The sequence below is a fragment of the Sinohyriopsis cumingii genome, chromosome 5 (genome assembly GCF_028554795.1).
Source record: "Sinohyriopsis cumingii isolate HCF-2022 chromosome 5, ASM2855479v2, whole genome shotgun sequence".
Lineage (NCBI taxonomy): Eukaryota > Metazoa > Mollusca > Bivalvia > Unionida > Unionidae > Sinohyriopsis > Sinohyriopsis cumingii.
The window spans coordinates 6,732,855-6,757,513 of record NC_142965.1 but is presented as its reverse complement, the minus strand read 5'-3'; the positions used below and the strand labels follow the sequence as shown (position 1 = coordinate 6,757,513).

At 35.2% G+C, this 24,659-nt stretch overlaps 1 protein-coding gene across 2 annotated transcripts in view; it reads right to left on the bottom strand.

The window, feature by feature from the left end:
* LOC149798572 (filamin-B-like) overlaps nucleotides 1–24,659 on the bottom strand; it is a 198,825-nt gene that overhangs the window by 146,576 nt on the left and 27,590 nt on the right. For both annotated transcript variants that reach the window (XM_089957384.1, XM_089957385.1), the window contains exons 3-6: nucleotides 22,057–22,122; nucleotides 8,274–8,487; nucleotides 6,465–6,564; nucleotides 3,141–3,328 (exon numbers count right to left, since the gene is read on the bottom strand). In XM_089957384.1, coding sequence (XP_089813510.1) covers nucleotides 3,141–3,328; nucleotides 6,465–6,564; nucleotides 8,274–8,487; nucleotides 22,057–22,122 — 568 coding nt within the window. The remainder of the gene's footprint in view (nucleotides 1–3,140; nucleotides 3,329–6,464; nucleotides 6,565–8,273; nucleotides 8,488–22,056; nucleotides 22,123–24,659) is intronic.

Here is a 24,659-nt window from a genome sequence, read left to right as displayed (position 1 = left end):
TAGTGCTCATTACATTTCAAATCACTTATTAAGCAGACAGTACATCCCAATGTGGTAGTGCTCATTACATTTCAAATCACATATTAAGCAGATAGTATATCCCAATGTGGTAGTGCTCATTACATTTCAAATCACTTATTAAGCAGACAGTACATCCCAATGTGGTAGTGCTCATTACATTTCAAATCACTTATTAAGCAGACAGTATATCCCAATGTGGTAGTGCTCATTACATTTCAAATCAACTATTAAACAGAAAGTAGATCCCAATGTAGTAGTGCTCATTACATTTCAAATCAACTATTAAGCAGACATTATATCCCAATGTGGTAGTGCTCATTATATTTCAAATCACTTATTAAGCAGACAGTACATCTCAATATGGTAGTGCTCATTACATTTCAAATCACTTATTAAGCAGACAGTATATCCCAATGTGGTAGTGCTCATTACATTTCAAATCACCTATTAAACAGAAAGTAGATCCCAATGTTGTTGTTGTTGTTGTTGTTGTGGGGTTTAACGCCATTTTTCAGCACGATAGGCTATACATGGCGGCCAGTATTAATGGTGGAGGAAGAACCAGATCCCAATGTAGTAGTGCTCATTACATTTCAAATCAACTATTAAGCAGACATTATATCCCAATGTGGTAGTGCTCATTACATTTCAAATCAACTATTAAGCAGACATTATATCCCAATATGGTAGTGCTCATTACATTTCAAATAACGTATCAAGCAGATAGTATATCTCAATGTAGTACTGCACATTACATTTCAAATCACTTATTAAGCAGACATTATATCCCAATAGTGATGTCTAGCACTGGGGTATCATGCCGCAGACATATAGCATGATGTCCCACCCAGTCACATTATCCTGACACCAGGCTGACTAGTCCTAACACTAACCTCTTAATGCTGAGTGCTAAGCGAGGCAGCTGTTAGTATCATTTTTGTAAGTCTTTGGTATGACTCGGCCAGGGATCGAACCCACAACCTCATGCATCCAAGGTGGACACTCTAACCATTAAGCCACCGGAGCGGTTGCAAGTAGTTTAGGAGGCACAGTGATAATAAACCTGTGCCAACAGAGCTAAAAATTATAAGAGAGACGAAATGCAGCACAAACAGAAAGCAAAAGGAATGCAAACAAAATGCAGATTTCATAAAATTAACCATTTTATAGCCTATAGCCAACATAAGCTTACTTGATTGCAGGATTCAAACCCAAGCCCTTTTGATCACAAGTCTAGCACTGTAACCAATGAGCCACTAAATTTCCTGTGTGATTAACATGAATGGCACATTCAATGCCAACTCTAAGTTTAAAAGTTGTCTATGTATATAACTCAACTTTTGCACAGTAACATTTCTGTCTGTGTGACCTTGCCATTTAGCCTGTGACCTTGCCATTCAACCTTTGAGCCAAAAATTAACAGGCACCTTCCTAACCCAAAGAGCAAACCAACTGAAAAGTCTGGTCCAGATTTGTTATGGAGAACTAATGTTACTGTGCATAAACCATTTTTCTTCTTTAAGTCAAAAGAATTCTTCCTTACACTGAGATCAAGCTTTCTACATTGTTTGACATATATATGCACAGATACTTTTATTGCGCAAAGCCATTTCCTAAAATTCTTTTAGTCACAGTGACTTTTAATTTTTGACTTCAAAATTTAATAATAATTTCTTAATCCAAGAACCAGATTTATGGAGAAACTCTAGTTAATGTGTAGAAACTATTACTTCTTTCAGGCAGTGTGCCCTTGACCTTTTACATTTTGGCCCTGAAGCTGATATAGTCATTCCTTACCCAATGTGGCATTACACAAAGTTTCGCAAATGTAGATAGCAGAGAGCTTAAGTTATTGTGCAGAAACCATAATCATTCTTTCTGTGAATCACAATGAAGATGACATTTTGAGCCCAAATTCAACCCTTTTTTATACACCCGAAATACAAGTGCTATATATATAAATACACCGCTGTAGTGTTAGGACTCTTCTGGTCAAGTAGCGCCATAATTACACCACTGTGACACCTTGACCATCCCATAAACAGCCATAATTACACCACTATGACACCATGACCCTCCCGTAAACATCCATAATTACACCAGTGACACCATGACCCTCCCATAAACAGCCATAATTAACAGCCATAATTACACCCCTGTGACACCTTGACCCTCCTGTAAACAGCCATAATTATTCCACTGTGACACCTTGACCCTCCTGTAAACAGCCATAAATAATTACACCACTGTGACACCTTGACCCTCCCGTAAACAGCCATAATTGCACTACTGTTACACCCTGACCCTCTCATAAACAGCCATAATTACACCACTGTGACACCTTGATCCTCCTGTAAACAGCCATAATTACACCACTGTGATACCCTGAGCCTCCTGTAAACAGCCATAATTACACCACTGTGACACCTTGACCCTCCTGTAAACAGCCATAAATAATTACAACACTGTCACACCTTGACCCTCAAGTAAACAGCCATAATTACACCACTGTGACACCTTGACCCTCCTGTAAACAGCCATAATTACACCACTGTGACACCTTGACTTCCCGTAAACAGCCATAATGACACCACTGTGACTCCCTGACCCTCCCATAAACAGCCATAATTACACCACTGTGACATCTTGACCCTCTCGTAAACAGACATAAATAATTACACCACTGTGACACCTTGACCCTCCTGTAAACAGACATAATTACACCACTGTGACACCTTGACCCTCTCATAAACAGCCATAATTCCACCATTGACACCTTGACCCTCCCATAAACAGACATAATTACACCGCTGTGACATCTTGACCCTCCTGTAAACAAAGTGCCATAGATATTAACATCTTTTTCAATTATTTCCAAAATGTGTCTGAATGAAGACAACAGTCTAGCATTTCATTATGACAGCATTTTACTGTCACAAATTTCCATTTTAATGACTCTACCATTGCCTGTAAAACTCAATTTGCACAAACAAATCTGCCACTAATGTCCTCAGATCATCAAAAAGAAGACTGTAACTCCCCAACACAAAGTATAATCCAACATTTCACAAACTATGAACATGTAACATATTCAAAACTTATGGCAAAACAAGTCATACCTCTTGCCCGACAAAGGAGTTTTTTGGCAGTGACGTTATGAGAACCTTATCTGCACCACCTTTCATGGGTTTAAAGTGGGTGAAATATGCAGCATATGCCATGTTCCCAATATGATCCACTTCAGGGTCAATCATCTCTTGAGCTGCTAGGACTGTTTCTATACCAAGCGCCAAAGCAGCATCAATTCCTACAATAAAAACAATTATAATAATTACATGCATGAAACGTATTTATTGTGAACTTCCCACTTATTATCTCAAAGCAAATAAGTTACACAGATTGTATGATATGTATGGGTTCCTACAGAATGTAAAATATTTATGTCCATAAAAATGTTGACTGGTCCAGAAATAAGGTGTACATCTAGCATAGACCTTGTATTATGCATTACTGTAAGATTCACAACCAGTCACACTTATTTCGCTACTATTTAAGCTTTTTATTGTTACGAATATTCAAACAAAAATTGGTATTCAAATTGTTATTGGTTTATCAAGCAGGCTTGGCAATATGTTTTGAAAGGTACAAACAATGCAAAATGTAAAATATGCAACACTGAGTTCACAACTTTACAAGGCAACAGCTTCAGACCTGCAAAATCGCCAAGGTTCAAACTCCAACTCACAAAGTAATCAGAATGTAAAAATTCTGAATAACCACTCAGCCACATTTCTATTCATCACAGTCTTCAAAAAGTAACATGTAATATTGGAAAGTTGATGGAGAACATGGTATGGAATTGAGATCATATCAAGCCAGCATGGTACAGAATAGGGACTGCATCAAAGTGACAACGTCATATGGAATAGGGATCCTACCAAAAGCCAACATGGTATGAAATTGGGATCAGATCAAAATTGATGTTTGGAATAGGGATCATATCAAATAGCCAACATGGTATGAAATTGGGATGAGATCAAAATTGATGTTTGGAATTGGGATCATATCAAAGTGGGCATGGTATGGAATAGGAACTGTATCCAAATGAACATGATTTGGAATAGGGATCATATAAAAAGCCAACATAGTATGAAACTGTGATCAAATCAAATTTAACATGATATGGAATAGGGATCATACCAGAGCCAATCTGATATAGAATTGGGATCATATCAAAGTTAAGATGGTATGGAATATGTATCATATCAAACGCCAACATGGCATGGAATTGGGATCATATCAAAAGCCAACATGGTATGGAACTGGGATCAAGTCGAAGTTAACATGGTATGGAATAGGGATCATATCAAAGTTAAGATGGTATGGAATAGGTATTATATCAAAAGCCAACTTGGTATGGAATTGGATCAGGTTGAAATTAACATGATATGAAATAGGGGTCATATCAAAGTTAAGATGGTATGGAATGGGCATCATATCAAAAGCCAACATGGCATGGAATTAGGATCATATCAAAGTTAAGATGGTATGGAATATGTATCATATCAAACGCCAACATGGCATGGAATTGGGATCATATCAAACGCCAACATGGCATGGAATTGGGATCATATCAAAAGCCAACATGGTATGGAACTGGAATCAAGTCGAAGTTAACATGGTATGGAATAGGGATCATATCAAAGTTAAGATGGTATGGAATGGGTATCATATCAAAAGCCAACATGGCATGGAATTGGGATCAAGTCGAAGTTAACATGATATGAAATAGGGGTCATATCAAAGTTAAGATGGTATGGAATAGGTATCATTTCAAAAGCCAACATGGTATGGAATTAGGATCAGATCGAAGTTAACATATGAAATAGGGATGATATCAAAGCCAACATGGTATGGAATAGGGATCATATCAAAGCTAATATGGTATGGAATAGGGATCATATCAAAGCCAAAATGTATGTAATTAGGATCAGATCAAAGTTAACATATGAAATAGGGATGATATCAAAGCCAACATGGTATGGAATAGGGATCATATCAAAGCCAACAAAGCTTGAACTGATTTTGGACATTGGTTTTAACAGGATCAGTTGTAGTCAATTCCACAAACTATTACCACTCCCCACCCCCTCATAATTCAACCTCAGAAAGTGGACTGAAATACAGTTCTGCATTTGGTCTTTTATTCAAGTTCTGAAATCACTGTACAGCTATGGAATTGCCTATATACTTAAAATCTGATATTATCTTTTTCTTTATTTGCTTAAACATTACTAATGTAAATGTTAGTTTCACATCAATATGATGTTCATGAGACAGTTGACATGACCTTGGAACAGAAGTTTTCAAGCTGTAGTGTTTGAGGGTCTGCTGCTCTTATAGTAAAGCTTGGTACTGTTTTTCCTGTGTTATCAGTATATATTCCATTATTTCACTTTTTATACATCTTTTTGAAAATGACTTAACTATTTGTTAGGAAATCCCTCTTCACCCATGAAACCTACTGGTCTACTCCAAACCTCACTGACACTGGGGAATAGTTCTCAGGTACCTAGCCCTGATAGTGTTCACATGATATCACTTAACAGATGCCACCATGCCATTCCACACCCAGTGCAACCTGCATCTGACATACAAGATGAGCCAATATCTGTGTATTGATTTTAGTTCCAACCATTATTTATCAAATCTTAACACAAGTTTGGTGTGGCTCAGCACAAATTTTCCCCAATGTGTGATTTGGGCATTTTATAATTGGTCAAAAAGCCAGTCCAGCTGGACATGTTAGGCATATATTAGTATGTCCAAGCCCAGACACCTACAATCAACATTTCCAAACTTAATAAAATTACAGTGGCCACATGTATAGGCGCTTTTGTGAATGAATTACTTCCCTGATAAATTATTTTTATCATCCCCACATTTAATAGAAAAGGTTATCAAGTTTCTGCTCTATACTGTCCATCTTCAGCACTAAAGGAAAATTTATGTTTGTACCAAGTCTGAAGAATTGTTTATATGAATCCTCCCAAAATTTATTCAATAATCATCAATACACTGCAATTTACTTAGATTAAGGTTTCTTAGTTAACAGTATTTACAATGTTGGAAGTGGAGTTATAGTTTCTTAATTCACAGTATTTACAATGTTGTTTAGCTGGGAGTGGAGATATAGTTTCTTAATTCACAGTATTTACAACGTGGCTTGGCTTGAAGTGGGGAGGTCAATTCTTATTTCTCAGTATTTACAACAGTGGTTCCAACTCTTCTGTGGCTGTGATCCTATAATTATTTTTTATGAACCTAATGACCCTGTTTCCACATTTTGATAAGTTTTACCATCCTCCAAGAAACTCCTAGTGACCCTCTGCAACCCTTCAGAACGTTCTCACGACTAGAAAGTTCTCTTCACTGAACCTTACCATTCTGTGTATCAACACGTGGGTCCCCAGTCAAGGACCTAGGACTTCCACCAATACTCTTCACTAAATCATGCAGCAACTGGCCATCATTCCAATCTGTCTGAAAGTTTAGAAATAAATACATTAAAAAGAATAATGCGTTACTGGTTCTCTCTCAAAATTCAAGCTTTATAAAAAGAGTTGTCTTTCAAGAGGGAGATAATATGTTTAAAAAATATACTTTTTCTGTGTTGATCAAGATGAGGGGTGACGTCTATTCAGACGGAGACCACTGTAATAAACAACTGCCAATGACTATCTCCATAAACAATATTAAATTTTAGGACTCCCAGTATAAAATGTACAGCAGAAGTTCCACCTTAAGCACTGCTCCAAAGGTGACACCTTTTGTGTTTGAACTTGTTAAAATGTTTTTTGATAATGGCATCTCTAAAAATTTCTAAATTTCTAAATTCCTAGACTTTTAGCTAAAAGAAAATATCAGCATTTTCCCCAAATTTGACCTGAAAAGTCTCAAATAGAAAGAACAAATTTGGAGTTTCAGATACCAAACAAATAATTTTGTTTCCTTTTTGCATTTCTACTCAAAAAATTAGAAAATAAAAAAATAATAATGAGAAGGCCAGGACCTGCATGTTAAACAATCAATCAAAACATTGGTGTAAAAATATGACCTTGACCCCAAAGTCAAAAGGGGACAGCATGTATGTTACAGAATTAATTAATTTGGCTTCATAATGGTTCATCCTATATATGAACACAGTCCATCAAAGGGTTTATGAAATATACTGCAGTTTCACCATTTTTGATGGAGTACCAATTTTCATCAATTCTGTTGTTTGTCCAAACCACAAAATTATAACAGACCCAATGAAAAAATGAGATGTGTGATACAGAAAGGCCCCCAACTCATTTTCTTTTGAGACATTCCAGTGATCAACAAAGCTCAAAATATTGCAAAATTCAACAAAATATTATCTTTCACATGTTTCTTTTATTCTAACACATTCTTACAAGTTAATTCCAACTGCAAACTGCACAGACCCAGATCTGCTGGCACATTATGCTTGTTTGTCAGGAGTATTTAGCAGAAGAAAAATATATACCCTGATCTGCCTAAGCATTCAATTGTTTGCAGCTGGATTTCGACTTATAAGTGGGTATATACGATACATCCTGATTTTACAGCCCTCTTTATGAGAATGAATCACAACTGCTTGATGTAAAATATACCGTGCTTCGCTTGCTATTTTACATGGAAATTTGTCCAACTCCAAGGGCTCTGTGTACCACTTAAGAAATAGAAGGAAAATTACTGTGGGAAATTAAGATTATTTCTCTTGCAATAATGAATTTCCTGTTATCTTGTACTTCCAGCTATAGAGTATACAGCTTCATAAGTCAAAAATTCCACATATCAAGACAGGAAGCATTTAATTTATCTGAATGTCATGCAAAATGAAAGTTGTCATAGCAATTCACACATGTACCCAATATACAGTTGTAGTTTTTAAGATTTGGTACCAAGATTCCTGTCAAAAGTTTATTTTTCACATATACAAACACTTACATAGTACTTGACAAACAAAATTAAACTCTGTATGAGGTAAACTAAAACCCAAATATATCCTTAGTATGTTAGAAGATGACCATGTTCAACATACACTGAGAAGGCAATTTACACAAGTGCTGACCAAGTGACATGCATTGAGAAGGACATTTATACTTGTGCTGACCAAGTGACATAGACTGTATACCTAAGCAATATAGAAAATCTACTACAGAAACAATGTACACAGCTGTGCTTACTGTGAAGTTGGAAAATGATCTGTTTCTCAGGAGCCGATTTGTGTTGCGTAGTGTTGCTTGGTATCCCGGTGAATCAAGCTTCATGAAGTATGACAGGTAGGTCATACCAGAGAGCTCATCCAAGTCCGAGCTTGACAGATCCTCTGGACGCACCACCATTGGAATATCAAACTGTTCCTTGGCCAAGTTCATGGCATGACGACAATTTTCCAACCTGAACAAGAACAATAAAGTTAATAATTATGTAGCATTCAAAAGTGTCCCATTCAACTGATGTACATGTGCATACATGTAAAGTATTTAATGGCATGTCGGCATGTAAAGGATTTAATGGCATGTTGGCATGTAAAGGATTTAATGGCATGTCGGCATGTAAAGGATTTGATGGCATGTCAGCATGTAAAGGATTTAATGGCATGTCAGCATGTAAAGGATTTAATGGCATGTCAGCATGTAAAGGTTTAATGGCATGTCAGCATGTAAAGGATTTAATGGCATGTCAGTATGTAAAGGATTTAATGGCATGTCAGCATGTAAAGATTTAGTGGCATGTCAGCATGTAAAGGATTTAATGGCATGTCAGTATGTAAAGGATTTAATGGTGTGTCAGCATGTAAAGGATTTAATGGCATGTCAGCATGTAAACGATTTAATGGCATGTCAGTATGTAAAGGATTTAATGGCATGTCAGTATGTAAACGATTTAATGGCAAGTCAGCATGTAAATGATTTAATGGTGTGTCAGCATGATACTTTCTATATGGCGATGATTAAGTCTAAAATATAAAGATGAAGATAATAGATATAGGAAGAGACCACCTGCTCTGAAAGACTAGATTCTTAATGCACATATGCATTGACTATACAGTATTAGGACTTGTAATGACCACCCTATTAAAAGAGTACAATGTTTTGGAAGAAGGCGTGGTCTTTCATGACAAGTTCTACTGTATTTACGTCTGGTACTGATAGTGCTGATGTAAATTATTATAACAGCGGGAAAATATGAACAGAGTCATTGCCACTATTATCATTTATTCTTTGTTGAATGTTGTTGTCAAAATAAATGAAAATTATGTGACACAAGATGTAAACGAATAAAGCACTTAACAATTTAAAAAAATCAACAAGAACATGAGACTCTATGTAAAAAAACATAACAGCTGTCTGGCATGAAGATCATAACAAATTTGATTTTATATTCAGAACATTAGTTTTCCAACCTGAAGATCATCAAACTTTTGATTCTATTTATAAAACATATTAGTCTTCCAACTTGAAGATCATCAAACTTTTGATTCTATTTATAAAACATATTAGTCTTCCAACTTGAAGACTATCAAACCTTTGATTCTATTTATAAAACATATCAGTCTCCCAATTTGAAGATCATCAAACTTTTCATTATATTTATAAAATATATCAGTCTTTCAACTTGAAGATCATCAAACTTTTGATTCTATTTATAAAATATATCAGTCTTCCAACTTGAAGATGATCAAACATTTGATGATATTTATAAAACAGATCAGTCTTCTGGCCTGAAGACCATAAAATGTTTGATTCTGTGTTATTACATCACAAAATATTTGATTCCTTGTACAGAACATGTCTTCCTGCCTGAAGGTCATAAAACATTTGACCTTCAACTAGAGATTTTAGTGTAAATAATAGTAAGAGGTGTTACTTTCAAAAACTCACTTTTGATTGGCTCAAGTGTAAAACTTCTCCCTGGACATGTGTACATTTTAAATTCAAGTGGAGTATTATAAGTTAAGCAAATACAGTGATTGAAAAGAAAAAATATTTACATTTTCTATAGCTAGATACCAATGTGTACTAATGTATCTTTAGAATTTGCTGCAGTCTCCAGCATTTTTACTTATTTTTGACCAGTCTCCTGTCTTCCTGAATCAGAGACAAGATCTACAGCATTTTATACATTGTAACAAATAATGTTATACAATACAATATTTAAAGCACTTGGATTAATAGAATCTATGTTGGGGTTTGCACTGAGACAAGAAAATCCCCATCTCAGGGTTATATTATATGTCTCCCACTCTGCAGAACCTCATGGGGAGAGAAATAATGTAACCCCAAGACGGATTTTCTTGCTTAATGGTACAAACATCACCATAAATTATTTGTCTCACCATTTTTGTAAATTAAATTTTAAAAAACCAGTATGTTTACAATATGGTTAGCAGATTTAACACATACCGTATTAATCAGGTACTATTATTTCCTCTCTTTTTATATAATGATCACCAGGTCCTGTATGCTTTTATGAAAATCTGAATAATTATCAAAGTAGGATATTGTTAACACATTAACCCCTAGTGACAAGTTTACGTAGCAGGAGGTAGTAGCCTACTGCCAAACTCTGTAGCGTCAAGATCTTGTATGATACACTAAAGTGGATGGTATTAGAGAAAGGTAGACAGATGCAGCTCTATAATGATACCCAATAATCTGGAATTTCTAGTTGCACTACAAACTACAGAGGGAAAAAACTCAATTTTTTTATCCAATTTTTTTCTACCCAAAATTTGCCCGTGGTCGGAATCCGATTTTGTGTCTGGATTTTAGACCTTTTGGTCTCAGATATTAGGCAGACCAGTATGAACTGCAAACAGACAGATGAACCTTTGCAAAAAAGTAGGATATGATGGGCATTTGGAATAAAGAGTGGTCTCGATACAAAAAAATGGGTCCGTTAAGCAAAAAAAAAGAAAAAGAACTCCAACTTTTACCCTTCTGCTCATGCGTGAGCCAAACAGCCAATGAAAAACAATGTTTCTACCACAACTAGGCATTGTGTTATTGGAAGATCACCTGGAAGTTGATGTATTATGGTGTATTCAGAAATAGTTTTCAAAATGGGTTTTCTACTTGAATTTCAGACAAAAATTACAAAAACCTCAAGGGGTTAATGTAGCAATATGCCTGAATCTTAGAAAACAAGAAAAAATATTTTAAAAAGTTTAAAATGTTACATGTTGAATTATTGCACCATGAGCATCTGGAGCAATGTGTTTTATTGTAAACACCAGGCATTAATACAAATATGTTAACGAGGGCGTTGGGGTGACCTGACTACCCTAAGTACACAAGTTCTTTGCATACGAAAAGGGAAACATGAAACATTTGCTATTATACAGTATTTTCACATTTTACCAATGGATGTCATATGAACACAAACCCTTTCAGTCATGAATCCATCATGCTAATCTCTGAGCTAACATGGCTTCCATCATTCACCCCACAATATGCAGGAACCTGCGATGGGCCTATTTCACAACCACAAGACAACAGAGGTAGAATTTAACTAAAGCTTATGAAGCCTGGATATGGGTCACAATTTCCAATTTGTGTAAATGGAAAGTGGCGATTACCAGGATGCATTCCCTCATTGTGTCATTTTTGTCTGCAAGATAGAATGTACAACATCCAACATGGCCCCCAGCCCCAATAAACAAAAAGATTAAATGAATAGGACACCATGACAAGGGTGCGATACTAAGGCAGATGCATACAATCTTCATATTTCAAGATTTTCACATGAACCCACAACATAATTTTGTCAGGGAAGCTGATGAATTAAACACTACAAGGACTATAGTTATAAATTTCATTGACTTAACAATATTTAGATGAACCCTCAACATAATTCTGTCCAGAAAGCCAAAGAACATCACAAGGGGTACTTATCAATTAAGCTGATGTATGAATTATTTAAAACTAAGCAACATGGAAGTTGTCTCTGAAACAGCTGAATGAAGTATAAATTTTTCAGTTCCATTGTTGTTGTAAAAGAAATGATGATGATGATACCTGCTAAAGTGATGGCATGGAATTTTATTGTCACTTTAAAGCCATTGTAATATAAAATTAAACTCCACTAGGGATGAAATGTTTTGCTGATGTGTACTCTAATGAATCTGATGTAGAGATAAGCATTTTCTAGCCCATATTAAAAACATCCAAACCAGTAATAAATGCTCATGGAGTAACGTCCAAATTCAAGACATGGTTAGAAACCACCCCCCCCCAATTCTGAGATAAAGAAAAAAATCAACCTTGTCCCTGCTGAATCAGACATTTATATCAGTGCCTACCTGGTCACCTTTACTATCTACCACAGATCTATAGGTAGATATTTAAGGGACAATATCTATATCATTTTATCTTCAAGCGATTAAAAATGACAACATAGGTGTGTTGATGTGGTATTACTGTATGACAAGAATGGACAGGTGTATTTAAAATTCAATGAAAGATCAACAAAAACATGGAGCATTAGCAGTGGTTATCTGCGATCTTTCAATCCAAAGCAATTCTCCTGAAAGATGTCCAGTTTATGCACACAAAATGTAAGCTAGTCATTAAACATTCAACAATGAACACCCTTGAATGTCCCTTTACTACATCGGAATGTCACCATATAACTTTGTCTGATGGTCTCTGGCTCAAGGGCCAACCTGCTTAAGTCAATAAATTCAAATCAATCATGAAAATCCTGTGTACAAACTCTGGAATCAATGGAAGAAGAACAAACAAGAGCCTGAAAAAATGCCTGTACCAAACTTCTCCTTGAAGGTGTTGATCCTACTATAATTAAATTATTACCTAAACTAAAAATATAAACAAACAACTATGCAACTGCTTCGATTGGGCAAAATAAACATGTAAATTTGTTAACTGTGAATAAAGAACAGCTGCTCCACAGACTCCACCTGAAAGTTAGAACTGTCATGTTAAATCTTGCTGATACTTTCCCGTCACTGGGTAACAAGCAATATGTTGTATTCTTGTTTATATTTTAAATTTTAGCAATTTTTCAAGTAGAAAGAAATGAAGCAGGTTTTAGGATGTTCAAATAATTAACAAAAACATAATCCTAATTTTATAAATAGATCGTATAATCTTGTTTTTCAAAAATGCTTAAATTATCACCCTATATTTTAATATATAAAAAAATTCTTGTGATGAAAACAAAAATCACAGACTTTTACATTTCTGTCAAGTAATGAGTTTCTGTATAAATGAATGTATTTATGTTAGTTATTAAAAGTTGTCCTGGCATTTACTTAGATGCTGAGTATGTATTAAGTGGAATGCAAGAAAAAGGTTCACTTACTGTCCAAAACATTATTCATTTGAGAAAGAAAGACAAATAAATTCGCATGCGAATTCAGTTTACATCCATCCAGACATACCATACACTGTAAAAATCCAAACTTACTGAATTTTAATCACCATGACAACAAGACTGATGACCTAATTCAGAGTATCTTCTATTCATGCATGAAGTTTTGTAGTAGGTTAAAATTTTGCCTTTATTAAATTCTTTTTTCTGAAAGGATGCAATAAAATGTTTGAAAAATATGTGAATAAACAGGGGATATGTAATAAATACAAAACGACACAAACATTTTGTTCCAAGTTGGGGTAAATAACTCATTTGATGCCTCAGCCCAAACTCATTCTTTCCACCAATCAAAAAAAAAAAGCGCATAGAAGTTTTGTTGTTGTTGTTGTTGTTGTAGGGTTTAACGCCTATTTCAGCACATGATAAGCAATACATGGTGGCCAGTATTAATGGCGGAGGAAGAACCAGGGAAAACCTGGGAAAGACCCACCGAACCACGAGAAGCTACTGGCAAGCTTTCTCACATACCCACATTGGCCAAATCCAAGACTCGAACCCATGCAGACAGAGGTGAGATGGCAGTGATCCGTAATGGAGAGCGCTTGAGACCACTAGGCCACTCGGGGCCCCAGGAAGTTTTGTGTACATCTTCTTTAAAGATGAAACTCAATGAATAAAGACTTAATTATGCCCAGTGTATATATGTACCTAAAATCCCAAGGGGAGGGACACTGTATCCATAACCTCCAAATTTGGGAGACACATAACATCATAAAGGGACCAAGGAAAATTATAGCATATAATGCACTAGAAGTGCTACAAATATGATTGGTTGCTTTGATAGTTTTGCCACTTTAACTCTGTCGTCTGCACGGTACTATCATATTTTCCTTAGATACTTACATTACTGTAATAAAAATGTACCATATGTAACTCAGGAAAACATTAGCATGTCTAAATATCCAGTTAACCTGAAATGAGCTGCACACTGGAATTTTCCATTTCCAGACATGGCTCTCATTCAATTATTCACCCAATCTACAGCATTTATTATCATAAACACCAATTTTTCTGAATTACTATTGTTTTTAAATTTATAAATCACTGAATTATTGAATAATTGTGTATTTGCTACAATTTAATATCTTTTGTCATCTATTTTAACCTCAAAATAAATTAAATTTTCATCTCCATACATGTAACTATAAATTCTAACATATTTAACACAAGTGGCTGTCAAACATTTTACATTGCCACTCAGTCAAGTACAGCATACCTTGAATGCTTTCATTGCCAAGATACATTGTTTAAATTGGATATGAACTGCCATCTTACAGTTTTTATCACCTTTTTAACACCTTTATCAACTTTGGTCATTGCTATCACAAACATAGACATGAATGGACCACCACTAAAGAAATGTAGTTGACATATTTTTAAATATTTTGCTGACAAAAAGGCATTACTGGGGGCGGGGCTACCATTGGTCAAGATTTTGACACAATTGACAAAAGATTGCAGAAATCATATGATCCAGCACACAAAGTGTAACATTGCATATGCCATTTGAAGATGCTCCATGGAAGAAAACTCAATGAAACTATATGAACATGGTCCTGAATAATTAATTAAGCTATCTGACCAATGTCCATGGAATGAAGACTTAATTAAGCCATTTGACCAATGTCCATGGAAGGAAGACTTAATTAAGCCATTTGACCAATGTCCATGGAATGAAGACTTAAGCCATTAATCTATTTGAACAATGTCCATGAAATAGAGGCTTAATTAAGCCATTTGACTGATGTCCAAAGAATGAAGACTTAATTAACCCACCTGAATTATGTCCATGAAATAGAGGCTTAATTAAGCCATTTGACCAATGTCTATGGAATGCAGACTTAATTAAGCCATTTGACCAATGTCCATGGAATGAAGACTTAATTAAGCCATTTGACCAATGTCTATGGAATGAAGACTTAATTAAGCCATTTGACCAATGTCCATGGAATGCAGACTTAATTAAGCCATTTGACCAATGTCTATGGAATGAAGACTTAATTAAGCCATTTGACCAATGTCCATGGAATGCAGACTTAATTAAGCCATTTGAACAATGTCTATGGAATGAAGACTTAATTAAGCCATTTGAACAATGTCCATGGAATGAAGACTTAAGCCATTAATCTATTTGAACAATGTCCATGAAATAGAGGCTTAATTAAGCCATTTGACTGATGTCCAAAGAATGAAGACTTAATTAACCCACTTGAATTATGTCCATGAAATAGAGGCTTAATTAAGCCATTTGACCAATGTCCATGGAATGAAGACTTAATTAAGCCATTTGACCAATGTCCATGGAATGCAGACTTAATTAAGCCATTTGACCAATGTCCATGGAATGAAGACTTAATTAAGCCATTTGACCAATGTCCATGGAATGCAGACTTAATTAAGCCATTTGACCAATGTCTATGGAATGAAGACTTAATTAAGCCATTTGACCTATGTCCATGGAATGCAGACTTAATTAAGCCATTTGACCAATGTCCATGGAATGCAGACTTAATTAAGCCATTTGACCAATGTCCATGGAATGAAGACTTAATTAAGCCATTTGACCAATGTCCTTGGAATGCAGACTTAATTAAGCCATTTGACCAATGTCCATGGAATGAAGACTTAATTAAGCCATTTGACCAATGTCCATGGAATGCAGACTTAATTAAGCCATTTGACCAATGTCTATGGAATGAAGACTTAATTAAGCCATTTGACCAATGTCTATGGAATGAAGACTTAATTAAGCCATTTGAACAACGTCCATGGAATGAAGACTTAAGCCATTAATCTATTTGAACAATGTCCATGAAATAGAGGCTTAATTAAGCCATTTGACTGATGTCCAAAGAATGAAGACTTAATTAACCCACTTGAATTATGTCCATGAAATAGAGGCTTAATTAAGCCATTTGACCAATGTCCATGGAATGAAGACTTAATTAAGACATTTGACCAATGTCCATGGAATGCAGACTTAATTAAGCCATTTGACCAATGTCCATGGAATGAAGACTTAATTAAGCCATTTGACCAATGTCCATGGAATGCAGACTTAATTAAGCCATTTGACCAATGTCCATGGAATGAAGACTTAATTAAGCCATTTGACCAATGTCTATGGAATGAAGACTTAATTAAGCCATTTGACCAATGTCTATGGAATGAAGACTTAATTAAGCCATTTGACCAATGTCCATGGAATGCAGACTTAATTAAGCCATTTGACCAATGTCTATGGAATGAAGACTTAATTAAGCCATTTGACCTATGTCCATGGAATGCAGACTTAATTAAGCCATTTGACCAATGTCCATGGAATGCAGACTTAATTAAGCCATTTGACCAATGTCCATGGAATGCAGACTTAATTAAGCCATTTGACCAATGTCCATGGAATGCAGACTTAATTAAGCCATTTGAACAATGTCTATGGAATGAAGACTTAATTAAGCCATTTGAACAATGTCCATGGAATGAAGACTTAAGCCATTAATCTATTTGAACAATGTCCATGAAATAGAGGCTTAATTAAGCCATTTGACTGATGTCCAAAGAATGAAGACTTAATTAACCCACTTGAATTATGTCCATGAAATAGAGGCTTAATTAAGCCATTTGACCAATGTCCATGGAATGAAGACTTAATTAAGCCATTTGACCAATGTCCATGGAATGCAGACTTAATTAAGCCATTTGACCAATGTCCATGGAATGAAGACTTAATTAAGATATTTGACCAATGTCCATGGAATGCAGACTTAATTAAGCCATTTGACCAATGTCCATGGAATGAAGACTTAATTAAGCCATTTGACCAATGTCCATGGAATGCAGACTTAATTAAGCCATTTGACCAATGTCTATGGAATGAAGACTTAATTAAGCCATTTGACCAATGTCCATGGAATGCAGACTTAATTAAGCCATTTGAACAATGTCTATGGAATGCAGACTTAATTAAGCCATTTGAACAATGTCTATGGAATGAAGACTTAATTAAGCCATTTGAACAATGTCTATGGAATGAAGACTTAATTAAGCCATTTGACCAATGTCTATGGAATGAAGACTTAATTAAGCCATTTGACCAATGTCCATGGAATGCAGACTTAATTAAGCCATTTGACCAATGTCTATGGAATGAAGACTTAATTAAGCCATTTGACCTATGTCCATGGAATGCAGACTTAATTAAGCCATTTGACCAATGTCCATGGAATGCAGACTTAATTAAGCCATTTGACCAATGTCTATGGAATGCAGACTTAATTAAGCCATTTGACCAATGTCCATGGAATGCAGACTTAATTAAGCCATTTGAACAATGTCTATGGAATGAAGACTTAATTAAGCCATTTGAACAATGTCCATGGAATGAAGACTTAAGCCATTAATCTATTTGAACAATGTCCATGAAATAGAGGCTTAATTAAGCCATTTGACTGATGTCCAAAGAATGAAGACTTAATTAACCCACTTGAATTATGTCCATGAAATAGAGGCTTAATTAAGCCATTTGACCAATGTCCATGGAATGAAGACTTAATTAAGCCATTTGACCAATGTCCATGGAATGCAGACTTAATTAAGCCATTTGACCAATGTCCATGGAATGAAGACTTAATTAAGCCATTTGACCAATGTCCATGGAATGCAGACTTAATTAAGCCATTTGACCAATGTCCATGGAATGAAGACTTAATTAAGCCATTTGACCAATGTCCATGGAATGCAGACTTAATTAAGCCATTTGACCAATGTCTATGGAATGAAGACTTAATTAAGCCATTTGACCAATGTCCATGGAATGCAGACTTAATTAAGCCATTTGACCAATGTCTATGGAATGAAGACTTAATTAAGCCATTTGACCTATGTCCATGGAATGCAGACTTAATTAAGCCATTTGACCAATGTCCATGGAATGCAGACTTAATTAAGCCATTTGACCAATGTCTATGGAATGCAGACTTAATTAAGCCATTTGACCAATGTCCATGGAATGCAGACTTAATTAAGCCATTTGAACAATGTCTATGGAATGAAGACTTAATTAAGCCATTTGAACAATGTCTATGGAATGAAGACTTAATTAAGCCATTTGAACAATGTCTATGGAATGAAGACTTAATTAAGCCATTTGAACAATGTCCATGGAATGAAGACTTAAGCCATTAATCCATTTGAACAATGTCCATGGAATGAAGACTTAATCAAGTCATTTAACTATGCTCCTTAGGTGGCGCTCTACAGTTTCGTATTTTGCATAGGGTTAGGATTTTCAAGAAAAAGAATTTCCCAGGCTTTCCTCACTGGTTATACTGGCTATTTAAAAAAGACATTGTATATCTTAGGTATAATTCAAAGAACCTTTAATTCCCATTATTTTTGTGTTTGATTGATGGGTGTAATATGGGTTATATAGTATACAGCTTGGCCTTACTCCAGATGTGCACCTTTCAAAAAAGTGCTAGATCCACTTGGTCATTTTCACTTCCTGAACTTCAGAGGTAAATTGTATCTAAAAAAAGAGCCAATAACTTTTTTTTACATTTTATATATTTGGTAATTCATTCATTGCACTTTCAGAAGCTGGTATTGTCTAGTCTGGCAAAATTCATTTTCCCTATTTTAATAGCTGCTATGGATAGTGTACTTTAGACTAATTCGGGCTCAATTTTTAGCACAAGGGAGCATTCATTTTAGTTAGCAGTGTGTTTAAATCATGTACAATTTCAAAAAGTACTATATCCAAAGAAACATCATCCACATTACATTAATGTAGCATTGAGGTATGCCACCATTCTCTCCACTGTGCATGTTTTAAATGCAAACTACTTCACCTTACATAAGTCACTCTCTCAAAAGTACATAATAACTGGTGAGTGCCCCCTTAAGTGAAAACCTAATTAAGTCATCTGAACATATTGCACTGAAAGACTTATTTTTGCCTTCTGAACAAACTATATCGAATAAAGATTTATTTTATCTATTTGAACATGCTCCATGAAACAAAGATCAAATTACATGTTCCATAGAATGAAAGACCTAACTAAACCATCTGAACATGCTTCAAGGAATGAAGACTTGTTTATGATATTTGAACATGCTCCATAAAATAAAGGCCTAATTACACTATCTGAACATGCTTCATGGAATTATGACTCAAGCCATCTGAACATGCTCCACGGAATGAAGGCCTAAATTATGCCATTGGAACATGCTCCAATGAAGACCTTATTTATGCCACTGGAACATGTTCCATTAAAGAAAGATCTATTTTATGCCATTGGAACATGCTCCAATGAAGACCTAATTTATGCCACTGAAACATGTTCCATTAAATGAAGACCTAATTTATGCCGTTGGAACATGCTCCATGGAATGAAGACCTAATTTATGCCACTGGAACATGCTCCAATGAAGACCTTATTTATGCCACTGGAACATGTTCCATTAAAGGAAGACCTAGTTTATGCCATTGGAAGATGCCCCATGGAATGAAGAAATAATTTAGTTCCATTGGAATATGCTCCATGGAATGAAGACCTCATTTATGCCATTGGCACATGTTCCAATGAAGACCTAATTTATGCCACTGAAACATGTTCCATTAAAGGAAGACCTAGTTTATGCCATTGGAACATGCTCCATGGAATGAAGAAATAATTTATGCCATTGGAACATGCTCCATGGAATGAAGACCTCATTTATGCCATTGGCACATGCTCCAATAAAGACCTAATTTATGCTGTTGGAACATGCTCCATGGAATGAAGACCTAATTTATGCTGTTGGAACATGCTCCAATGAAGACCTTATTTATGCCACTGGAACATGTTCCATTAAAGGAAGACCTAGTTTATGCCATTGGAACATGCTCCATGGAATGAATAAATAATTTATTCCATTGAAATATGCTCCATGGAATGAAGACCTAATTTATGCTGTTGGAACATGCTCCATGGAATGAAGACCTAATTTATGCCACTGGAACATGCTCCAATGAAGACCTTATTTATGCCACTGGAACATGTTCCATTAAAGGAAGACCTAGTTTATGCCATTGGAACATGCTCCATGGAATGAATAAATAATTTATTCCATTGAAATATGCTCCATGGAAAGAAGACCTCATTTATGCCACTGGCACATGCTCCAATGAAGACCTAATTTATGCCACTGAAACATGTTCCATTAAAGGAAGACCAAGTTCATGCCATTGGAACATGCTCCATGGAATGAAGACCTAATTTATTCCACTGGAACATGCTCCATGGAATGAAGACCTAATTTATGCCATTGGAGCATGTTCCATTAAAGGAAGACCTAGTTTATGCCATTGGAACATGCTCCATGGAATGAAGACCTAATTTATTCCATTGGAATATGCTCCATGGAATGAAGACCTAAATTATGCCACTGGAACATGCTCCATGGAATGAAGACCTAAATTATGCCACTGGAACATGCTCCATGCAATGAAGACCTAAATTATGCCACTGGAACATGTTCCATAGAATGAAGGCCTAAATTATGCCACTGGAACATGCTCCATGGAATGAAGACCTAATGTATGCCACTGGAAATGTTCCATAAAATGAAGACCTAATGTATGCACTGGAACATGCTCAATGGAATGAAGACCTAAGTTATGCCACTGGAACATTCTCCAAGGAATGAAGACCTAATTTTTGCCATTGGAACATGCTCCATGGAATGATGACATCCTTACCTTATTTGAACATGATCCATGGAAAGAAGGCCTAATTTATGTCATTGTTACATGATCCATGGAAAGAAGACCTAATGTATGCCATTGGAACATGCTCCATGGAAAGAAGACCTAATTTATGCCATTGGAACATGATCCATGGAAAGAAGACCTAATGTATGCCATTGGAACATGCTCCATGGAAAGAAGACCTAATTTATGCCATTGGAACATGCTCCATGGAACGAAGACCTAACTAAACCAGCTGAACATGCTTCACAGAATGATGACTGAATTAAACCATTTGAATATCATCCAAGGAAAGAAGTCACCTGAAAAGTAATGCTCCAAAGAATGAAGGATTAATTAAACCATCTGAATATGCTTCTTGATGCCAATATTATGATTTCAGTTGATTATAATGTCTTGTAAAGGTATGTTAATTTTGTATTGAAATTACTATCTATTACTCTTTTCCTAGAATGTCAAATGTATCAGATGAATTCTGGAAACCCCCAATCATAATTGGCAAGATAATTAATAAGCGCGCGCACACACACACACACACACACACACACACACACACACAGAATGCTAAAACAAGAATATTCAATAAATAATTTTAACACTTACTTGTCAACTTCTTTCTAAGAGAAAAAATTATTTCAACACCTTTCTCAATCCAATTATTTACCATTAACTAATTAATCATTAATTATATTTAATTCAGGTAATGCACAGGACACTTTTTCACACAATATGATTGAGACAGACATTAAATTTTAAAAGCATTATCAGCATTATAGACCCTGCATGGTCCCAACCCTTCCGATTGGTTCTATCCTGACCTGTCACTTTTTCCAAGCTGTCTCCAGTTGGGACACAATCCAGGGCGACAGTATTCAATCAAGGCACTGAAAAATTTAAAGGAATCTTAAGCATCATTGGTGTGATGGAATATTAACAGGCTTAATTTTACAACCTAAATAACCGATATCATTCAACTCCTAATCCTGGTTCAGCACAAACCAAATAAAGGACACACAAGCACATACTGACTAAATAAATGAATTTTTATGTACTATGAGAGTAATCCTACTTGGTACCTAATAAATATATATATAATGTGTGGATTTATTACAGCACCTATGGTAATAATAATAACGATAATAATAATAATAATAATAATAACAATAATAACAACAAAAACAACAACAACAACATAATAATAATAATAATAATAATAATAATAATATAGCACCTATGGTAATAATAATAATAACAACAACAATAACAGGGATGGTCTTGGCTTTTAAAAAGCTGTCGCCAAAAAAATCGCCAACCTCAATATTTTGTCACCAACTTTCAAAAAGTGTCGCCAAAACAAGTAGTGTACATTTTTCCAAGTGTTAATTTAGTCTATTAATGTAACAGGCAATGAAAATTACAAAAGATGGGTTAGTTAATACTTGAATTACAACAAGCATTAACAAAATGTTACAAAGTGTTACATGAAGATCCGTTGCAATTTTACGGCTGCCCACTTGTTGAATGCAGTTTTAAAGTCTAATTTTTCCCATCTGTACATGCTGATTCTCATTAAATTCTCGAGAGATGAGATGCAGAGCTTATTTCTGATGTCAGTTTTTATGAGGTTCATCTTACTGAATCCACGTTCACAGTCTACAGTGCTGACAGGTGACTCCAGTAGTCTCTCAGCAGCCCTCCCCACCCCCACCCCCGACCTCCTTATGGTTAGCTTCACAAAGCTTGTAGTGAATTGATTCCTAAATCCCAAGAATGATCACTAAATGCTGTATAAATTTAAGCAAAATAGGATCTCCATTCCCACGAATGAAACTTACGAGTCAACACCTGGCAATATTGGACCGTATATATAAGCATACATTCACACCCAATTTAGGGATTCTTTCACTCCTGTATTTTGAGAAATAAATAATTATTATTAATTATGCAAAACTGTTTTTTTTTGGGGGGGGGGTTTGTTTTTTTTTTGCCATTTCTTGTTGCGGAGTTTAAGTCTCTGCAGCCGTAACATGGGATTGATGACAAAAGGAAAAGATCAATGAGCAAAATGCTGCACTGGCGACAGATAAAATTGCTATTGAGATTTTTTCCATTTGCTTTGTATTTATACACAGTAGTCAGTACTTCAAAGGTTATCAGTTTTCTCTGAAGGTTCAGCAAAACTATTGTATTGGTATATGTAAAAAAAAAAAAAAAAAAAAAAAAAACACCACAGAAGGATTAGCCATACAATTAATTGTATCTGTTCTATTCATGTCTTCAGAAGTCGGTCACTTGTAGGTATAGTGCGGTAGCATGATTGACTGTATCACAGCATACAGTACTAAGCCCAGATATCATCATAAGCAGATTATGATGTAACAATGCACTGTAAAGATGGGGTTGTCAATACGAACAAAGGATCGTTTGTGCAACTGATTGATTCCAATGCATTGCTTAGTCAAGTTTGTGGCTTCCTTTCGTTCTCCCTTTTAATTTATCCAGTCCAAATCCATGATTGTATGTTCAAATTAAATAACCAAAAAATATGTCGTCAAAAAAATTGCCAGATGGGATATTTTTGTCGCCAATAAAGAAAAAAAATCGCAATTTGTGACATTGGCGAAGCCCAGGATGATCCCTGAATAATAATAGTAATAATAATGTGGATTTAGTACAGAACTTATGGTAATAATAAAAATAATAATAATAATAATAATAATAATGTTGATTTAGTACAGCACCTATGGTAATACTAATAACAACAACAACAACAACAATAATAATAATAATAAAAATAATAATGTGAATTTAGTACAGTACCTATGGTAATAATAATAATAATAATAACAACAACAGCAACAACAATAATAATAATAATAATAATAATAATAATAATAATGTGGACTCGGAGCTTCCAAAGCTTACTATAGGTGCTGTATTAAGTGCATTAGCTAACACATAAATACATATACAATGACAAGACTACAAAACAAACACCATGAAATTACAGAACAAAAAACATACGACAATAATTAAGGAAGTAAACATTATTAATTCTTTAAGTCTGTTCTTATAGTTGAAATGGGTCACTCTTGGATAAGATCCGTGTCTAAGAACGGACAATTTGCACCATGTGGCTGTCCCTGGTATGCAAAAGAATGTTGTCCATATGACTTAATTTTAACAGTGAGATGAAAATATGAGAATCAGAAGACAGTGTGTGTGTGTGTGTGTGTGTGATTTGGATATTTAATGTAGCTTTAACAAATTTTTAGTCATATGTCATACGATGTCTGCAGTGTGGCAGTGTATAGTGATGTCTAGCACTGGGGCATCATGCCACAGACATGTAACATGATGTCCCACCCAGTCACATTATTATGACACCAGGCCGACCAGTCCTAACACTAACCTCTTAATG